Source organism: Heloderma suspectum, chromosome 3 (assembly GCF_057233095.1).
Source record: "Heloderma suspectum isolate Gila_16-S chromosome 3, 16-S_ref, whole genome shotgun sequence".
In the NCBI taxonomy this organism is placed as follows: domain Eukaryota; kingdom Metazoa; phylum Chordata; class Lepidosauria; order Squamata; family Helodermatidae; genus Heloderma; species Heloderma suspectum.
Genome location: NC_139460.1, coordinates 275843701 through 275860801, shown reverse-complemented (window position 1 = coordinate 275860801; position 17101 = coordinate 275843701). Strand labels below are relative to the sequence as shown.

The 17101-nt window shown below is 41.8% G+C and overlaps 2 protein-coding genes across 2 annotated transcripts in view; one reads left to right on the top strand and one right to left on the bottom strand.

Annotated features, from left to right (window-relative positions):
• Positions 1-8932, top strand: part of RBP1 (retinol binding protein 1) — a 50969-nt gene extending 42037 nt beyond the window's left edge. Inside the window, exons 3-4 of the mRNA XM_084847085.1 lie at positions 3210-3311; positions 8879-8932. Of these exons, the coding sequence (XP_084703211.1) occupies positions 3210-3311; positions 8879-8932 (156 nt within the window). The remainder of the gene's footprint in view (positions 1-3209; positions 3312-8878) is intronic.
• The window catches only part of MRI1 (methylthioribose-1-phosphate isomerase 1), a 157746-nt gene that overhangs the window by 41335 nt on the left and 99310 nt on the right, over positions 1-17101 (bottom strand). The window lies entirely within an intron of this gene.

Here is a 17101-nt window from a genome sequence, read left to right as displayed (position 1 = left end):
AGAAATGCCAGAAAACATAGTGCAGGAGACTGGGGATTATGGAGTAAATGATATCTATTAATTATCTATTAACTAACAAATTACCCTGAAGAAGGACCTGAGGATCTGAAATGCACTGGAATTCTTTTATTGTATTGAGCATCCTTTTTCTACCCTTTTGCCCTTGGTGTTTCTGGCATTCCCTGAACATGCAACTCTGAGAGCCAGGGGACCCTGCTGAATGGGGTGAGCTGTGGCATAGTTGAGGGGGATCCTCAGAAAATTGAGCAGAGGGACCATACGTGAGCAGAGCCCTTTCTCTCAAGGAAAGCAGATCCAACTGAAGATTTGTACTTTGTACAGTGTTTCCCTTTCCTCCTCCTGTGTTTCGCATTTGCCCATCTTGTTTTCGGTTAGCCTTTAGCTCTGGACCAAGGGCCAAAACCAGCCCTCCTGGGGACCTAATCTGGTCCTCCAGGATCCCCCAGATGGCCCTGCCCCTTTCACCGACCCACTGATTGTTTGGTGGTTTTCCAAGTGTTGTGCAGCTTTTTTCCCATGTTGCAAAGTTTGAAATGTTCCTCCTAAGGCTTAATTACTGGCAGCAAGTACTTTTGGGGGCCCACCCTTTTGTTTTTGCCCTGCACACTACTAGAATGTGACACCCGAGAACTTCTCTGAAATGGAATTCAGCCTGTGGGCTGAAAGAGGTTTCACACCTCTGCTTTAGTGCATGGTTGGACAACCTGCAGCCCCAGATCTAAAAGCCCTTGGCCTAATTTCATGCAGAAGTAAGAGGAGGAGGATAGAGGGAGACCCCAGAAAGAGAGGGGGAAATCACAGAAAGAAAGAAAGAAAGAAAGAGAGAGAGAGAGAGAAGAGCTTTCTGTCAGCTGGCATGAGACCCCTGTCATATGCCCCATTTACAGGGGAAAAGCTCATCCCCTGGTGTAGTGGCACGAAGCCCTTATGATGTGAATCTAGCAGCAAAAATCTACTGCATCATCAACATCAGGAGTTAAGCTCTTTTCAAGTACAAAAAAATAGGTTGACCAGATGTATAGCCATATGGGGAAGCTCCCAGCAGCTAGTACAAATGATATATAAATCAGATGAACCTACAGGCAGTTGAAATAGAACCCTCGATTCCCCTGCAAAAAACCCAGCAAGGACATTTTCACACATGATAGTTGGAGGGGGGGTGAAAATCATTTTGAGCCTCTCTTGCATTCTTTGTCCCATGTGTGAATATTGTTAATGTATGGTAGAAAGTAGAAGGGAGATATTTTAAAATCCAGTGTACATTTTAGCCACTGGAGGTTTTACATTTTACAAACACATTTATTTAAAATCAAACCTGATTTAAGCCTCATGCCCTGAAAATCTTGACATAGAGAAGTTCCCTTGCTCTTCCTTCACTCCATAGAGCTTAGCTGCTCACCAGTAACCTCCTTGTGAATGCCTCTCTCTCTTTCATATCTTTTAGCAGATCCATAGTTAGGACACCAGCATGGAATGGGAAGAGATCAATTGGTTTTACTTTTGAAGTATAAGCCTAAAATGTTGCTCATTTGAGTTTCATGATTTGATTTGTTAGTTGATGATTTGCAGCTGAGAGTGGTCCCAGGTGAGTGCCATTGCTCTGCCTTATTTCACGGAATTTTATTTATTATTTATGTATTTATTTTATTCATTACATTTATACCCCACCTTTCTTCCACTGTGGAATTCAACGTGGCTACATGTGGTTCCCAGGTGGTCTCCCCTCCAAGCACTGACCAGACCCAGACCTGCTTAGCTTCAGCAAGATGACTGCCTCATGTGCCTTCAGACTATGACCTGGGACCATTTCACAGAGGGTCTAGACATTATTGTCTTTCACTTATAATCCGCCCCACCACTTTTCCATCTTTTTTCTTACTATGGAAAATCTGTTAAGGAGGAAAAGATGGAATAGTTGCACAATGTCTGTTAATTAGTAGCGCTAGGAGCCCTCTGTCTGGAAGCACCCTGAATGTGTGAAAAGCCTCCTTTGACAAGTACTGAGAGTGAGATGATGTCAGGTGACTTGAAATTTCTTTCTCTGGTGTGTAGTATGTGGGATAGATGGCTCTCTCACATACTCAGTTTTCACATGACATGGCGGCCAATGATCTGGAACACATCTTATGGGGCTGATCAGGGGCTACACTACACGTTTATTCTCTCTTAGCTGTGGATCTGTTCTTAACACCACTATTGTATTGGGAAAGGATCATGAACTCAGCAGAAGAATATGAACTGTGCCTGCAGTAAATCTCAAATTCAATCCCTGGCTGTTTCCAGTTAAAAGGATAACTCTACATGTGTTCACAATGTACACAGATTGTACATGTATCATGTAATGTAATCCCTAAGGTGAATATGCATGCATCAGTTTGCACAACTAGATGGTTTATCTATATGCATTATATATACTCTGGATTAAGTAGGATTCCAGTACCTCTGTGTACATAGCACGTATGCAAGTAGACCATGACCCTATTCAGGCATTTGGAGATCTTACGCATGGAGAGGAGGATGTGTGTGTCCCCTCCCCTCTTCAACCCTGGACTCCCTCTGTTGACGGGGAAAGTTTGAAGAGAAAATGTAAAAGCATTCAGTTCGACACAGTTACAGTGGTCCACATGATCAGGAACCCTGATTGCATACGGTTTCTGATTGTGCAGAGCACTGTAATTGCATCCAGCTGAACAGTTTTACAGGTTTTCCTCAACATTTCCCTGACAACATGGGGAGGTAAAAGAACAGGGATGACACACACATCCCTGTCTGCCCTTCATGCTTAAGATTTTAGAATGCCTGAATAGGGCTTGGATTCAGACAACCAACTGAACTAGTGTTCATCATGTGAACAATGCAGGGAGGGGAGGAGACTGGAGGCCAATCCTGAGGCCTCTCCAGCCTCCTTCCCATCCCTCCGAGATGCTTTTGCTAGATGGGCAAAAAAACCCATCTAGCAAAAATGCAGGGCAGGAGGATGGGGAGGCAAAGATTGCCTCGGCCGCTTCTCCTGCCCTGCATAGGGTGATTGTAAGCCTCCAAGTTTGGACGCTTACAGTCATCACAATAGTATTGTGTCCTAAATATCATTTTTACATACAATAGAATTTTGAGGCCTATAATGGTATCTTAACAAAAGGGATGCTCCTTTGCCTTTTAATGTTTCTTTTTTTTTTTTTTTTTACTAGACTTGTGTGACGTGGGATGGAGATAAACTTCTTTGTGTGCAGAAAGGAGAAAAAGAAGGCTGTGGCTGGACCCAGTGGATTGAAGGAGATGAAATGTACTTGGTAAGGGCACGTAATGTTTTCAGTATAATTCTGCCTTCTTCCACCTCCTCCCTTTATTTGTTCATATGGCTAAATGCAATAATCCACAGCTTGCTTGCACATTACATTAGCTAACTGTAGAGTAATGAAGCACTGGTGTTATGTTTGATTTACTTCTAAAGAGATAATCTCATGCCACACTATCAGTTTTGCATGTCCCTTTCATAAACAATGTTGTTCTAAATTTAAGAAATCTTTATAGTAGCAGTCCATACCACCACCACCCCAGCATATTGATTTGATCAGTTAATATAAGGGAAAGGATGTAATAGAAGTGTTCTTGGAACATGCTGTGATATAAACTGTGTGAATGGGGAAGATTTTTGCATCCCAATCCATAGGTCATATGTGAGAGGGAGAAGGGAGAAGCTTTTCCCCCTTCCTTTTCTTTTAAGGCTAGAATAATTTATAGCTTGGGAAATAAACACGAGTAATTCAGTTTTGAAAGTATCATTTTCTTTCTAACCATTATTTTTTACTTTCCTAGATACTAGCACCTAACAAAGTTTATTACTCCTTCTTCAAGTAGTTGTTTATAGTGCTGTTGAAAGCCATTTCCACACAAGAGGCTACAAACCCATCTATGAAAACTTACTGCCTACTAAATGCATTTCACTGTTTAAGATGCTAACTTGGTAAGAATCCAGATGAGCCACTAGACCTTGGGGTTGTGGAGAAAGATGGAAATTTCAAGCTTGAAATGCCAACAAAGATGATAGGATGAAAGGCAGTAACAGGAAATAGTGTGGGTTGGATTTAGGAGACCTGGGGTTACATCCCACTTCAGCCCTTACTGGGTAACACTCAACTGCTTTACCATCTGTAAATGGGACAACCATTTCCACATCAACAGTTCAATCCGGGGGGGGGGGGGAGATGTCTAGATCCTAAATTTCTTAGTGTTCTAGGTTTCTTAGGATTTACTTGGAAGTAGCTCCTATTAATTTCAATGCAAATAACATCCAACTAAGTGAGTTTAAGATCCTAACTCCTAAGAACACAATCCTAACTCCCAGATTTGCTGTCTGAAGAAAGTTAGAATAGAGCATAGAGGACTACTGGTGGTAGTGGGGCATCTGCCCAGAAAGCCCCAATTATACCCAGAGTTCCATCACTGTGAATCTGCTGGCATTGATCCCAGCAGCAGTAGCCAGTGGTAGGCCCTGAAATGGGACAGTCCAGGGATGGGACAGCTTTGGAACCGCCATATCCAAAACCAGTCCATTCCCCCATGAGAGCCCAGTATCACTGATTTCATGAGAAGGATTTTTGAAACAAAACCAAAAATGGCTGGGAGAAAAAATGGGTGAAAAACTATATTCCCACCAGCACCTCCTGATCTGGCTGCTTGTGCTCTAGCAGGTTCAAGATGCTGTGGGTGGCTGCAAGCAGATTTGCCCTTGTACCCACTTAGGATTGTTTTGCCCAATCTCACCCTTAGCACCACACTAGTTGATATTTATGATCATTATTGTGTCAATGGCAACTTCTCACTTGAGGTGAAGAGCAACCAGGGGAGACCATTTTCACTGTGAACACGATGCAGGGGGAAATGGTTAACCACCTCTCCCATTGTGCCACAGTCCAGAACTTAATCAGGCCTCCCTACAGCTGTTATTTAAAAACATAAACTGGTCACATTAAATGGATGCACACAGTAAACATATTGTCTGGTTTAGGCCTTAAAAGTACTATAAAAATGAATGGTGATGATAAAGATAATACATTGCATGCAATTTTGCACATTAAGAAAAATGGTGTGATGACATCTCTTCTTGCGAATTAGAGCAGAATTCACACATAAAAGAATTTCCTTTGTTAAATATGTGTGCGTATGTGTGTGTGTTCATTTGCTTATTTTATTGAAGTATTTCCAGTTCTGCATCATTATTACTACACAGGGCTAAATTGCTGATGTGTCCAGTGACCTCAGACAGAGCTATTGTAAAGGTGGTCCCTAAATAAAAATGAGAGGGGGGAATAGTTTTGGTTTCCCCAGTGGTTTGTAAAATAGTGTTGCATTTCCTTAGTGTTCTTGTTTCACATTGGCTATGATAGACAGTTTCTCATTATCAGGGCTGCAATCTCAGCATGAGACCTAGTTAAGAATGAGCAACTAAAGGCACCTGGGACATATATGCATTTGGAAGGGTAGGATTGGATACTTGGCCCTCCAAGCTGAGGCTTCTAAGAAAACTAGTTACTGACCAAAGCCCCATGTGATTCACATCTCCTTTGGGCCAACTTCCACATCAGGTGTGTGTGTGTGATATAAAGAATATTACTACATTTCTTCTAAATGCTAACCCTCTCTCAGTTGTATTTTAATAAGGCTTGCATTATCATTTTTCCTTATCTGCTTCTGAAATCTTCATTTGTCTTCCTTCTCCTCCCCACTCCCATTACTGCTGTTCTCTTATTCATATATTTGAATATCTGATCTTCACATTTTTGTATCTTTGAGAGCCTTTTGATGTGTAGGGCATCCAGTTGCTATAAAAATTATTCCATGATGCTTCAATAATAATTTTATGGTCCTACTGAACGTCAGACAATATCCTGAATGTTAATTAATTAATCCTTTTACAATGTCTGTTAAGCAATTGGCCATAGGCTTTACAGGTTTATCTGCAATTATTTCCAGGCAGCTCATTTTCCAAGTCAGCATTTTCTAGATAATTAACACACACCTTTCTTATGTTAACTCCCTTACTGCCTTATTTCTCCACAGTTGTCAAAGCCTGACCATTTTTCAGCTTCTTCCGAATTTATTATTTAATAGATGGCCTCTTCTGTGTTTTTCTTCCCTATTGTAAGATCACACATCCGTGCCTCATTGTCTCCTTAACCAGATACATTGACACAAAAATGAACAAAATGTGTCCCAGTATTTCTTCATTTGTTGAACCAATTCCATTAGTCTGGGCCACTTTCTGGTACCTTTTGAAATCTAAAGTGCTTCTTTCTTCCCTGTTCCAGTTCCATTCAGATCACTTACTCCCTTTAGGTCATTCACCCCAGGAATGGATTTTCTTCAACAAGATTAATCTTTTCTGGGATGCAATATCAAAAACTGTCCTTTAGACTGAGTAAATTATGTTCATAGAATCCAGATCATCTATTTCTTTAAAATATTTGCTACCTTTGTCCAAAAGTTTCTTCTTTAGAAATCCAGGTGTGATCTGTTCTGTTAGATCAAAGACACCTCAAGTCCCTTTTTGTGTCACTATCATCCCAGCAATTGACTACTGAAGTTGAAGATCTATGGGGAGTTCTTAGAACATCTCCAAAATGTGTGTATGTGATTGTCTCTTTTTAGTCTAAAGAAGTTTGGAATGTAAACGCAGGATATAAAACTTTTGAGTAGAATGAATTCTATCTGGAAAATTGGGATGAGGTCTAAGGCCAGCTCCACATGTCATACCTCGTGACCTACCAGGGTGTAAGTATGTGATGCTTTGGCCAAAGGACGTGACCTGGCTTCTGCACATTTTAACATGACATTTGGAAAACTACCATAAGATGTAGCGATGGCCACCAACATGGATGGCTTTAAAAGGGTATTAGACAAATTCAGGGAGGATAAGGCCATCAGTGGCTGCTAGTCACGATGGCTATATTTTGCCTCCAGTATCAGAGGCAGTATGTCTCTGTATTCCAGTTGCTGGGGAACACGAGCAGGCACAGGGGTTGACAACTGTGTGGACAGAATGTTGGACTAGATAGGCCTTTATTTATTTAATGTTTTTTATTTGAAATTATTTTCGGCTGCCTTTAAGGCTAAAAACCCTTTGGTCTGATCCAGATGGCTCTTCTTAAGTTCATATGCTTTAACTCCTATATGCATGCACCCTAACAGCAGGTGGGGTGAGGGACATGTTTTGTACTCTACTGTATTCACATACAAAACATAGTGTGCAAAGTCATTGTTGGTCTTGATCTTCCAAGCAATTTGGTGTTATCAGATCTGTATGTCTATACTGATAATCCCTGGACTTGGTAGTGCTTTTATGTAATCCCATTCCTCCCACGCAAAACACCCAGCAGACCTGGTACCTGCTCTGGTCTGATACACACATATGCTGGGATAGTTGGAAACTGAGGCTTAGCCAATGTTCCTCCTCCTTTATCTAGTCCAGGGGCGGCCATGACTTCTGCTCCTGCCTTATCCGAACAATGTGCTGAACACTACCTAGGGAGCAAGATTCAACTTTCTAGTGAAGCCTCACCTTGTATGAGGAGTAACCTGCCATACAACTCCATGCCATTGCTCTTGCCTCTGGCCCCTAGCCTAATGCCCCATTGAGGGCACCACCTGAGGGTGGAGGTTGCCCTCTTTAAAAAGAGTCCAGATAGAAGATCCCAAAAGTAGACAAATCTCAAGTAAATACCATTTATTAGCTGATATCTTTAGTTATTTGAGAGAGAAACTTAGAACAAACAAGAAATTGAAAAGTTTGTGTATGAAAACGAGGAGTGTATTTATTGTTCTTATTAATTTGTGTTGATTTATAATAATGCTGCAATAGAACAAAATGCAACACAGACGTAAGCCTGATAAGCAGATATACATGAATATGGTATTAATACATGTTGATACCATATTTGTAAATCCTGATTTAAAAAAAAAAAAAAGATTAAGAGAGCAATCCTATGGCCACTAGACAGTGTCTTCAGGGCCATAGGATATGCTAATTTCCGGGAAGCGACCTCAGAGCCTGCGCTCCAAGGTCAGTTCCTGGAAAACTGCCTGCCCCCCTCATCCGCGCTGCCTTGGAGGCGGTGTGGAGCAGCCCCATCCTCTGTGCTTGGAAGAGGAGCGCAGAGTGACTGAAAAGGGGCATTCCAGGGGCATTCCGAGGCAGGGAGAGCGGAGCTGCGCGTATGACACATCCAATGTGTTGTATGGCAGCTTCCTCTCCCACTCGCCCCGCCCTCGCCGCTACACAGCCAAAACTGGCTGTCTAGCAAAAAATAGCAAGGCAGGAAAGGCACGGAGGGAACAATCCCCCCCATGCCTCTCCTGCCTTGCTTTCGATAGGCAGTCACCTCCGAGGTTGGAGGCGGCCGCCTATCTAGTTAGGATTGTGCCCTAAAAAGACTATTAAAAGGACTAGGACTGGCACACATAATCCATTATAATCACTGCAAGGATCAGAAGGTCTGAATAAGTACAAGTGATGCCCTGATAAAAGGTTTTTTTTAAAAAAAATTCTACATTTTATGTCCTACCTTTCTTCCCAAGAGTTTGTCAGCATATTTGGGTCTCACCACCACCACACATATATGTACACACATTTTATCTTCACAACGACCCAGCGAGGCAGGTTAGGCTGAGCGAGAGTAACTGGCCCAAGGTCACCCAGTGAGCTGCTATGGCTGAGTGGGAACGCCATTTCATTATAATCATTCAACTCTTTGAGCTTAACTGTATCTGCTTGTTGATTTTACGGCAGCTGTCAAGGCTTCTGCATGAGAAAGAAAATATTTGCAGAAGTGGTATCTAAGAACCAATCTTTCTTTTTAAGGAAAAAAGAGTGTGTGGTGTCAAGTGTAAGCAAGTATTTAAGAAGGTACAGTGATCATTTTAACACAGAGACCAAGAGGGTCGAATAGAATGGATGGACCTGCTGCCAAACCTACAGTTGCTGCTAGTACACAAATAACCTGTTTTTAACATCTAGAAGAGAGGCCATGGCTAACATCTACCCAGGTCAAACTGGAGTTCTGTAGTGGCTTCAGCTGCATATGTGATTTTTTAAAAAAGTGATAACTGCAACCAAACAAACATCATAATAAAGAAACTCAGATTAAAGCTGATGAAAACTGAACTGTGTGTGAATGTGCATTTTTGGGTGTGTATAATTATGCACAGAATATTTAAATATAAGCTAGTTATAAGGTTTGATATATGGTTTGAATGCTACATTTAAGCATATAACACAGGAACTGTACACAGAAAATAAGAATAGTTAATAGCCAAACCCAGACTTGTTGTTGTTGTTGTTTATTCGGTCAGTCACTTCTGACTCTTCGTGACTTCATGGACCAGCCCACGCCAGAGCTTCCTGTCGGCCGTCGCCACCCCCAGCTCCCCCAAGGTCGAGTCCATCACCTCCAGAATATCATCCATCCACCTTGCCCTTGGTCGGCCCCTCTTCCTTTTGCCTTCCACTTTCCCTAGCATCAGCATCTTCTCCAGGGTATCCTGTCTTCTCATTATGTAGCCAAAGTACTTCAGTTTTGCCTTTAATATCATCCCCTCAAGTGAGCAGTCTGGCTTTATTTCCTGGAGTATGGACTGGTTTGATCTCCTTTCACTCCAAGGCACTCTCAGAATTTTCCTCCAGCACCACAGTTCAAAAGCATCTATCTTCCTTCGCTCAACCTTCCTTATGGTCCAGCTCTCGCAGCCATAGGTTACTACGGGGAATACCATTGCTTTCACTATGCGGACCTTTGTTGTCAGTGTGATGTCTCTGCTCTTCACTGTTTTATCAAGATTTGTCATTGCTGTCCTCCCAAGAAGTAAACGTCTTCTGATTTCCTGGCTGCAGTCAGTGTCTGCAGTAATCTTTGTGCCTAGAAAGACAAAGTCTGTCACTGCCTCCATGTTTTCCCCCTCTATTTGCCAGTTATCAATCCAGCTGGTTGCCATAACCTTGGTTTTTTTGAGGTTTAACTGCAACCCAGCTTTTGCACTTTCTTCTTTCACCTTCATCATGAGGTTCCTCAGCTCCTCCTCGCTTTCAACCATCAAAGTGGTATCATCTGCATATCTGAGATTGTTAATGTTTCTTCCAGCGATTTTAACTCCAGCCTTGGCTTCATCAAGCCCAGCACGTTGAATGATGTGTTCTGCGTACAGGTTGAATAGGTAGGGTGAGAGTATACAACCCTGCCGTACTCCTTTCCCAATCTTAAACCAGTCCGCTGTTCCGTGGTCTGTTCTTACCATTGCTACTTGGTCGTTATAAAGATTCCTCAGGAGGCAGACAAGATGACTTGGTATCCCCATACCAACAAGAACTTGCCACAGTTTGTTATGATCCACACATTCAAAGGCTTTAGAATAGTCAATAAAACAGAAATAGATGTTTTTCTGAAACTCCCTGGCTTTCTCCATTATCCAGCGGATATTGGCAATTTGGTCTCTAGTTCCTCTGCCTTTTCTAAACCCAGCTTGTACATCTGGCAATTCTCATTCCATAAATTGCTGGAGTCTACCTTGCAAGATCTTGAGCATTACCTTACTGGCATGTGAAATAAGTGCCACTGTTCGATAGTTTGAACACTCTTTGGTGCTTCCCTTTTTTGGTATGGGGATATAAGTTGATTTTTTCCAATCTGTTGGCCATTCTTGTGTTTTCCAAATTTGCTAGCATATGCATGCGTCACCTTGACAGCATCATCTTGCAAGATTTTAAACAGTTCAGCTAGGATACTGTCGTCTCCTGCTGCCTTGTTATTAGCAATGCTTCTTAAGGCCCATTCAACCTCACTCTTCAGGATGTCTGGCTCTAGCTCACTGACCACACCGTCAAATCTATCTCCAATATTATTATCCTTCCTATACAGATCTTCAGTATATTCTTGCTACCTTTTCTTGATCTCTTCTGCTTCTGTTAGGTCCTTGCCATCTTTGTTTTTGATCATACCCATTTTTGCCTGGAATTTACCTCCGATGTTTCTAATTTTCTGGGAGAGGTCTCTTGTCCTTCCTATTCTATTATCTTCTTCCACTTCCACGCATTGCTTGTTTAAAAATAATTCCTTATCTCTTCTGGCTAACCTCTGGAATTTCGCATTTAATTGGGCATATCTCCCCCTATCACTGTTGCCTTTTGCTTTCCTTCTTTCTTGGGCTGCTTCCAGTGTTTCAGCCATCAGCCATCTTGCCTTCTTGGTTTTCTTTTTCTTCGGGACGTTTTTTGTTGCCGCCTCCTGAACAATGTTGCAAACTTCTGTCCATAGTTCTTCCGGCACCCTATCTACTAAATCTAGTCCCTTAAATCTATTCTTCACCTCCATTGCATATTCATGAGGAATATTAGTGAGCTCATATCTAACTGATCTGTGGGTCTTCCTATTTTCTTTAGTCTGATTCTAAATTGTGCAATAAGAAGTTCGTGATCTGAACTACAATCAGCTCCAGGTCTTGTTTTTACCAACTGCATAGATGTCTGCCACCTTTGGCTATAAAGGATGTAGTCAATCTGATTTCGGTGTTGACTGTCTGGTGAAATCCATGTATAAAGTTGTCTCTTAGGTTGTTGGAAGAGAGTGTTTGTTATGCACAGTGAGTTGTCTTGGCAAAATTCTATCATCCTACGTCCTGCTTCATTTTGTTCTCCCAGACCATGCTTGCCTGTTATTCCAGGTGTCGTTTGACTACCCACCTTAGCATTCCAGTCTCCTGTAATGAAAATAACATCTTTTTTTGGCGTACTATCCAGTAGGTGCTGCAGATCCTCATAGAACTGATCTACTTCTGCTTCTTCAGCATCTGTGGTTGGGGCATATATTTGGATCACTGTGATGTTAAATGGCTTACCCTGAATTCGAATTGCGATCATTCTGTCATTTTTTGGATTGTATCCAAGCACTGCTTTAGCCACTTTATTATTAATTATGAAGGCTACTCCATTTCTTCTGTGGTCCTCTTGTCCACAGTAGTAGATCTGGTGGTCATTTGATGTGAAGGTGCCCATTCCAGTCCATTTCAGTTCACTGACACCCAAAATATCTATATTTAATCTTGACATCTCCCCAGTAACCACACCCAATTTGCCCTGGCTCATAGATCTTACATTCCAGGTTCCTATGGTGTGTTGATCTTTAGAACATCAGATTCGTCGTTCACCACCAGCACCATCAGCTGCTAGCCGTCCTTTCGGCTTTGAGCTAGTTGCGTCATCACATGTGGGGCTAGTTGAACTTATCCTCTGTTCCTCCCTAGTAGCATTTTGACCATCTTCCAACCTGGGAGTCCCATCTTCTGATGGTATACCGACATATCTCTGGTTGTACTGATCCATTTAGTTTTCATGGCAAAAATACTGGGGTGGGTTGCCGTTTCCTTCCCCAGGGATCGTATTTAGTCTGACCTCTCTGCCATGACCTTCCTGTCTTGGGTGTCCCTTCACGGTTTAGCTCATGACGTCATTGAGGTGCTCAAGCTCCAGCACCATGACAAGGTAACGATCTCCTTTGCTGAAGACCCAGACTTGGTTTACCTTAAATAATGGGGCTACATCAAGGGCCTTCAGCAAGAAGCCATTTCTCTGGAGCTTCCTAAGAATGGTCTTAGGTAGACCCAGCCCATGACAATAAGGGCAATTGCTACTGGCAGAGCTCTTCCTGGCTGGATTTTGAATGTGTTCTCATTGCACTGGATTGCCATTTTCCTGCATGTACACTGGGGATAATGTCAACACACTTCACTGGATTCTTAAACAGATAAATGTGTTTAAAATGGTAACAAATATCAAGAGTGCTATAACCAGATCTGTACCTGTCAAGTCCAAGTTGTCTCATGAATATCAACTTTCATCCCCCTGTGTACAGAACTGTTACCCTATAATCCTAATGGAGAAGGTGATTTGGCATCTCTGTTTAAAAGATCTGAGGTAGCAGGATTGCAGAAGACATCTGTTTGAGTCTTTGGAGACTTGGAGTACAATCCTATGCATGTTAGACATTTAAAAAAATTCTACAACTCCCAGCGTTCCCCAGCCACCATGGCTAGCTGGGGAATTCTGGGTGTTGTAGGATTTTTTTTAATGTCTAAACATGCTTAGGATTCTACCCTTCAGCTGCAATCCTATGCACACTTGTACATGGGAGTAAGTCCCATTCCAAAACAGTGGGATTTATTTCCGATATGCTTATGATTGTACTGTTAATGGCTTCTTCTTCCACCTTCCCCCAGTTTTCCCAGTCTAAATCCCTCCCTATCTCCTGAAGCTGATATTTTGCTCTATGGAGGTAACAGCATTGGGAAGCAGGGAACTGGGATTAGGAACATTGAGTGGGGGTTTAAGGTTAAACATCCCCTGCTCCCTACTTCTCTGACCAAATTTGGTGCCTCTCTGTAGGAGTTTTAATGTTAAAATAAAAATAAAAAACCATGAGGAGATCCAGTCACAGATCTCTCACGTAACATGTAGGTTGGACCTAAATCTTAATAAGGAAGCGGTCTGGCAGGCCTCCTTGGAAAAGATTTCTCATCATACTTAACCAAAAGGCCCCACTCCAAACGTGAGAGGATTTTACCTCCCAAATAGGAAGAACCCAGAGCAAAGTCTCTGCAGATCTTAAATCTGGGAGACCTTCACTGGAGAGAGACATTCCCACATACATTGGGATGAAGTTGACCTCTGAATACTTTTCACTTAGCTGGAAATATAAGCGAACTCTGTAATGCCGGGCCAAGTTAACTGTCATTTTAAGAATAATAAAAGCATGAAATAACTGAGAGGACGTGTTTGTAGCAAGTGATTCCCAGCCGTGTAGAATGTAGCGTGTATGCCATTATTTATAATATTTATTGGGATGTATCACAAAATGCTCCAAAGCAAGAATTCCTAAAGACTGCAATGCTCAGTTGATAATTATATCTAATTAAAAATTAAACATATGTAAATTTTATGCTAAACCATTGTCACTGTGTTAATGCACTGAATCCAATTAGTAATGAATTCTAAAACATTAGAAGCCCTCAGCAGAAACATCAGCAAGAGCAGGGAGTGTTCAGACCCTAAAGGTCCAAGCTGATAAACAGACATTTACTTTAATGTAATTCTGAAGAGACTGTTACTAGAAACAGGGGAATCCAATAGAAGCAAAGAAACAGGGGAATCCAATAGAAGCATTATCACTGACCCCAACAGGACCAAAATGTCAACTATAGCTCATGAGCGACATTGATATGGTCCCATACAGGAATGTAATAGATGAAGAGGTCATTCAATTGCCTCTTTAAGGATTCCCTATACAAGAATACCTACTCTTCTAAAAGCTATTTTCAGACATCCGAGAGATCTCAGACAGGTCTGAGAGCATATATATTTGTGCTGAAATATTTTTATGCTAACTTTTTAAAAAATGCTGTTTTCTTTACGGCTGCTGCCATTTCAGCCTATGAAAAGAAGAGTAGAGGACTGGTCAGCAATAGTTATTTTCCGTTCAATAATATATACCTATGCCAGATGTTGCCAGGTCCAATCAGGCTTACCTCCATCCTGCCTTGACATGTGGGGCTAATGATCTAGGATGGTCAGTTTTCTGATCCTATTTTATAGTCCTATATTTGAAGAGCTGTCAGAGGACAGTCCTCTGTCTGGAGGTGAACTCTAAGCTGGATTTGGGCTGGACAGCCCTTCAGATAAAGATTAAAAAACAAGAACTATGAGGAGGAAGAGCCTTGAAGCTGTCCATCAACAGTTAGCACCTGAACAGCAGACTCAGCAGGCACACAGGTCACCTGGTCATAGTCTTTCCCACTATGGTGAGATGTATTGTATATCTATTTAAATTATAGAAGTTATTTATAAAAGTACATATTTCTAAATTTGCATTTATACATATAGATTAACATACGCTAATGTTATGCAAATTGGTGCCCTCTTTTTCAGTGATACGTTTCCTCTTTTTTGGTGATGCATAAGTGGCCACCCTAGGCTAATCCAAACAGCAGCAGTCACATTGCAGGCAAGCTGCGAACATTAACCTGGTTTGGACAACACGCCAGCCCACAGTGGGTTAATTAACAAGCCTTGCATAACTCTAGGGTTTTGTCAGGGTTGTTTAACCTTCACATAACCCCTACTGCCTGGGCTCCTACAACACAACAAGGTATGGCAACCCTCAGCTGGGGCTTGCATATTCATAATGGTGGCTGCAGCTCCTTGCAGGTAAATTAAGCCACAATGGACTGTCATGTGAACTGGCCCACTGTGGGTTTTGTGTATTGTACGTAGTCTCCCTCTTCCCTCCCAGCAACCTCCTCCCATCCAGACAGAGCTCTTTGAAAGCAATACTGCACCCCAACCTGCCAGCCACACAAGAAATAGGCACACGTCTGTACCATGAGAGGGTGCTTTATTTATCCTTTTTAATTTCTGTTGAGGGATAACTACTCAGCTAACTACTAGTAGTGAAGTAACTACTAGTCAATGGAAGTGCATGAAGGATTGAAAGCGAGCCCAACCATGCCCAGTAACTGTGGTGTACGGCTGGCCCTATAATGAGCCAGCGAGGCAGCCACCTCAATGAGGCAGCAAATACTGGTGTGCACGTGTGTGTGTGCTGTGGCATGTCTGCCTCCCACCACCCCACCTCATGCTTGGCAGCATGGTCTGAGCAGCAGCAGGCTCCCTGATAGTGGGTAAAATATTAAATCACTCCGTGCCACTTATCACTTATTTCTTTAATACTGGGGGAACCAGTATGTGTATTAATGTGAACCTAGGATCCTGAGCAACATCATTCTGAGTGAATGACTCTTTGCTCCTTCCTGGAAAGTTACTATTGTGTTGTATAAATTACCTCTCAGGGCTCTCTTCCTGGCTTGAAATCATCTTGGTGATAGATGATGCAAATTTTGCACGATTGACTTGTATGTGGTATATTTTTCCTTTTTGCATGGACTTTGGCTTGAAATCAGATTGTTGATCAATTTGGTCTAGATTGCTTGCAGTTGATTGGGGAGGGTGCCATCTTGTCCTTCATCTCAGGCAATACAGTGTCTTGGGCAAACTCTGCCATCCAAGATATATGATTTATGCTGGTTTGTTGATTTGTTTAATTATCTGAAACTCACTCAACTCATTGAAAGGATGTTTTACCCATTACACTTTCTACAAGTACACATCCAACTTGTTATGAATTCTTGAACTAGGCAAGCCAGAAAGAATTTATATTTGAATTCTCTTGGGAGATAATACTAACTGATCTAGATTTTTCCATTTGTTGCATCTCATTGTATATTATCTATTGTATCTCAGTATGCAATGAAATGTATTACTCTGAGTGTCTCTACTCAACAGTAAGAAGACAGTCATGTGATTCATTCAAGGACATTCACTGACAATTCATAGCATTATTTGGATTCATCTAATATGGGCTACCTCAGTAGGTAGTTTGAGGTGATCCAGAAGTTGGGACTCATGTATATTTAATGGGTTTGTAGAAAAGGGGATTGATTGATTGATTGATTGATTGATTTCATTTCTATATTACCCAATAGCTGAAGCTGCCTGGGTGATTCACAAAAATTAAAACCACAAAATACAGCATAAAATACAATATAAAATAGAAAAGCTTAAAGCTACAGTATACAGATGCAATTTTTCTTAGTCCTTCATGATAAGCTGCACCTGAATTCTCTCTTTTCTATAGCTATGCAAAGTACAGCAGTCCTGTTCTCCTTTGCATCTAGTCATTGTCAGCTGCCCACTGGGCTTGAGATGCTTAACATTTTCTCAGTACATCCTGTAAGCACTACAGAGAATCAGAACCTATTATTTAATTAATGGTCTGCTGTGAAGCTGGGGTTTGGGGGGATGCAGGGATTGCTTATAATTCCTTCCAATCATATGCCTCATTCGCAAACTGTTCTGTGGAAAGGGGTAAGTACTTCAATTAGCAACTAGCCGAGTAAATCCAATTGTGGGAGCCTTATTATTACTGTAATCAGACACACAGATTCTCCCCTTGGGGACATTTGACACAAGGGCAAGATTAGCATT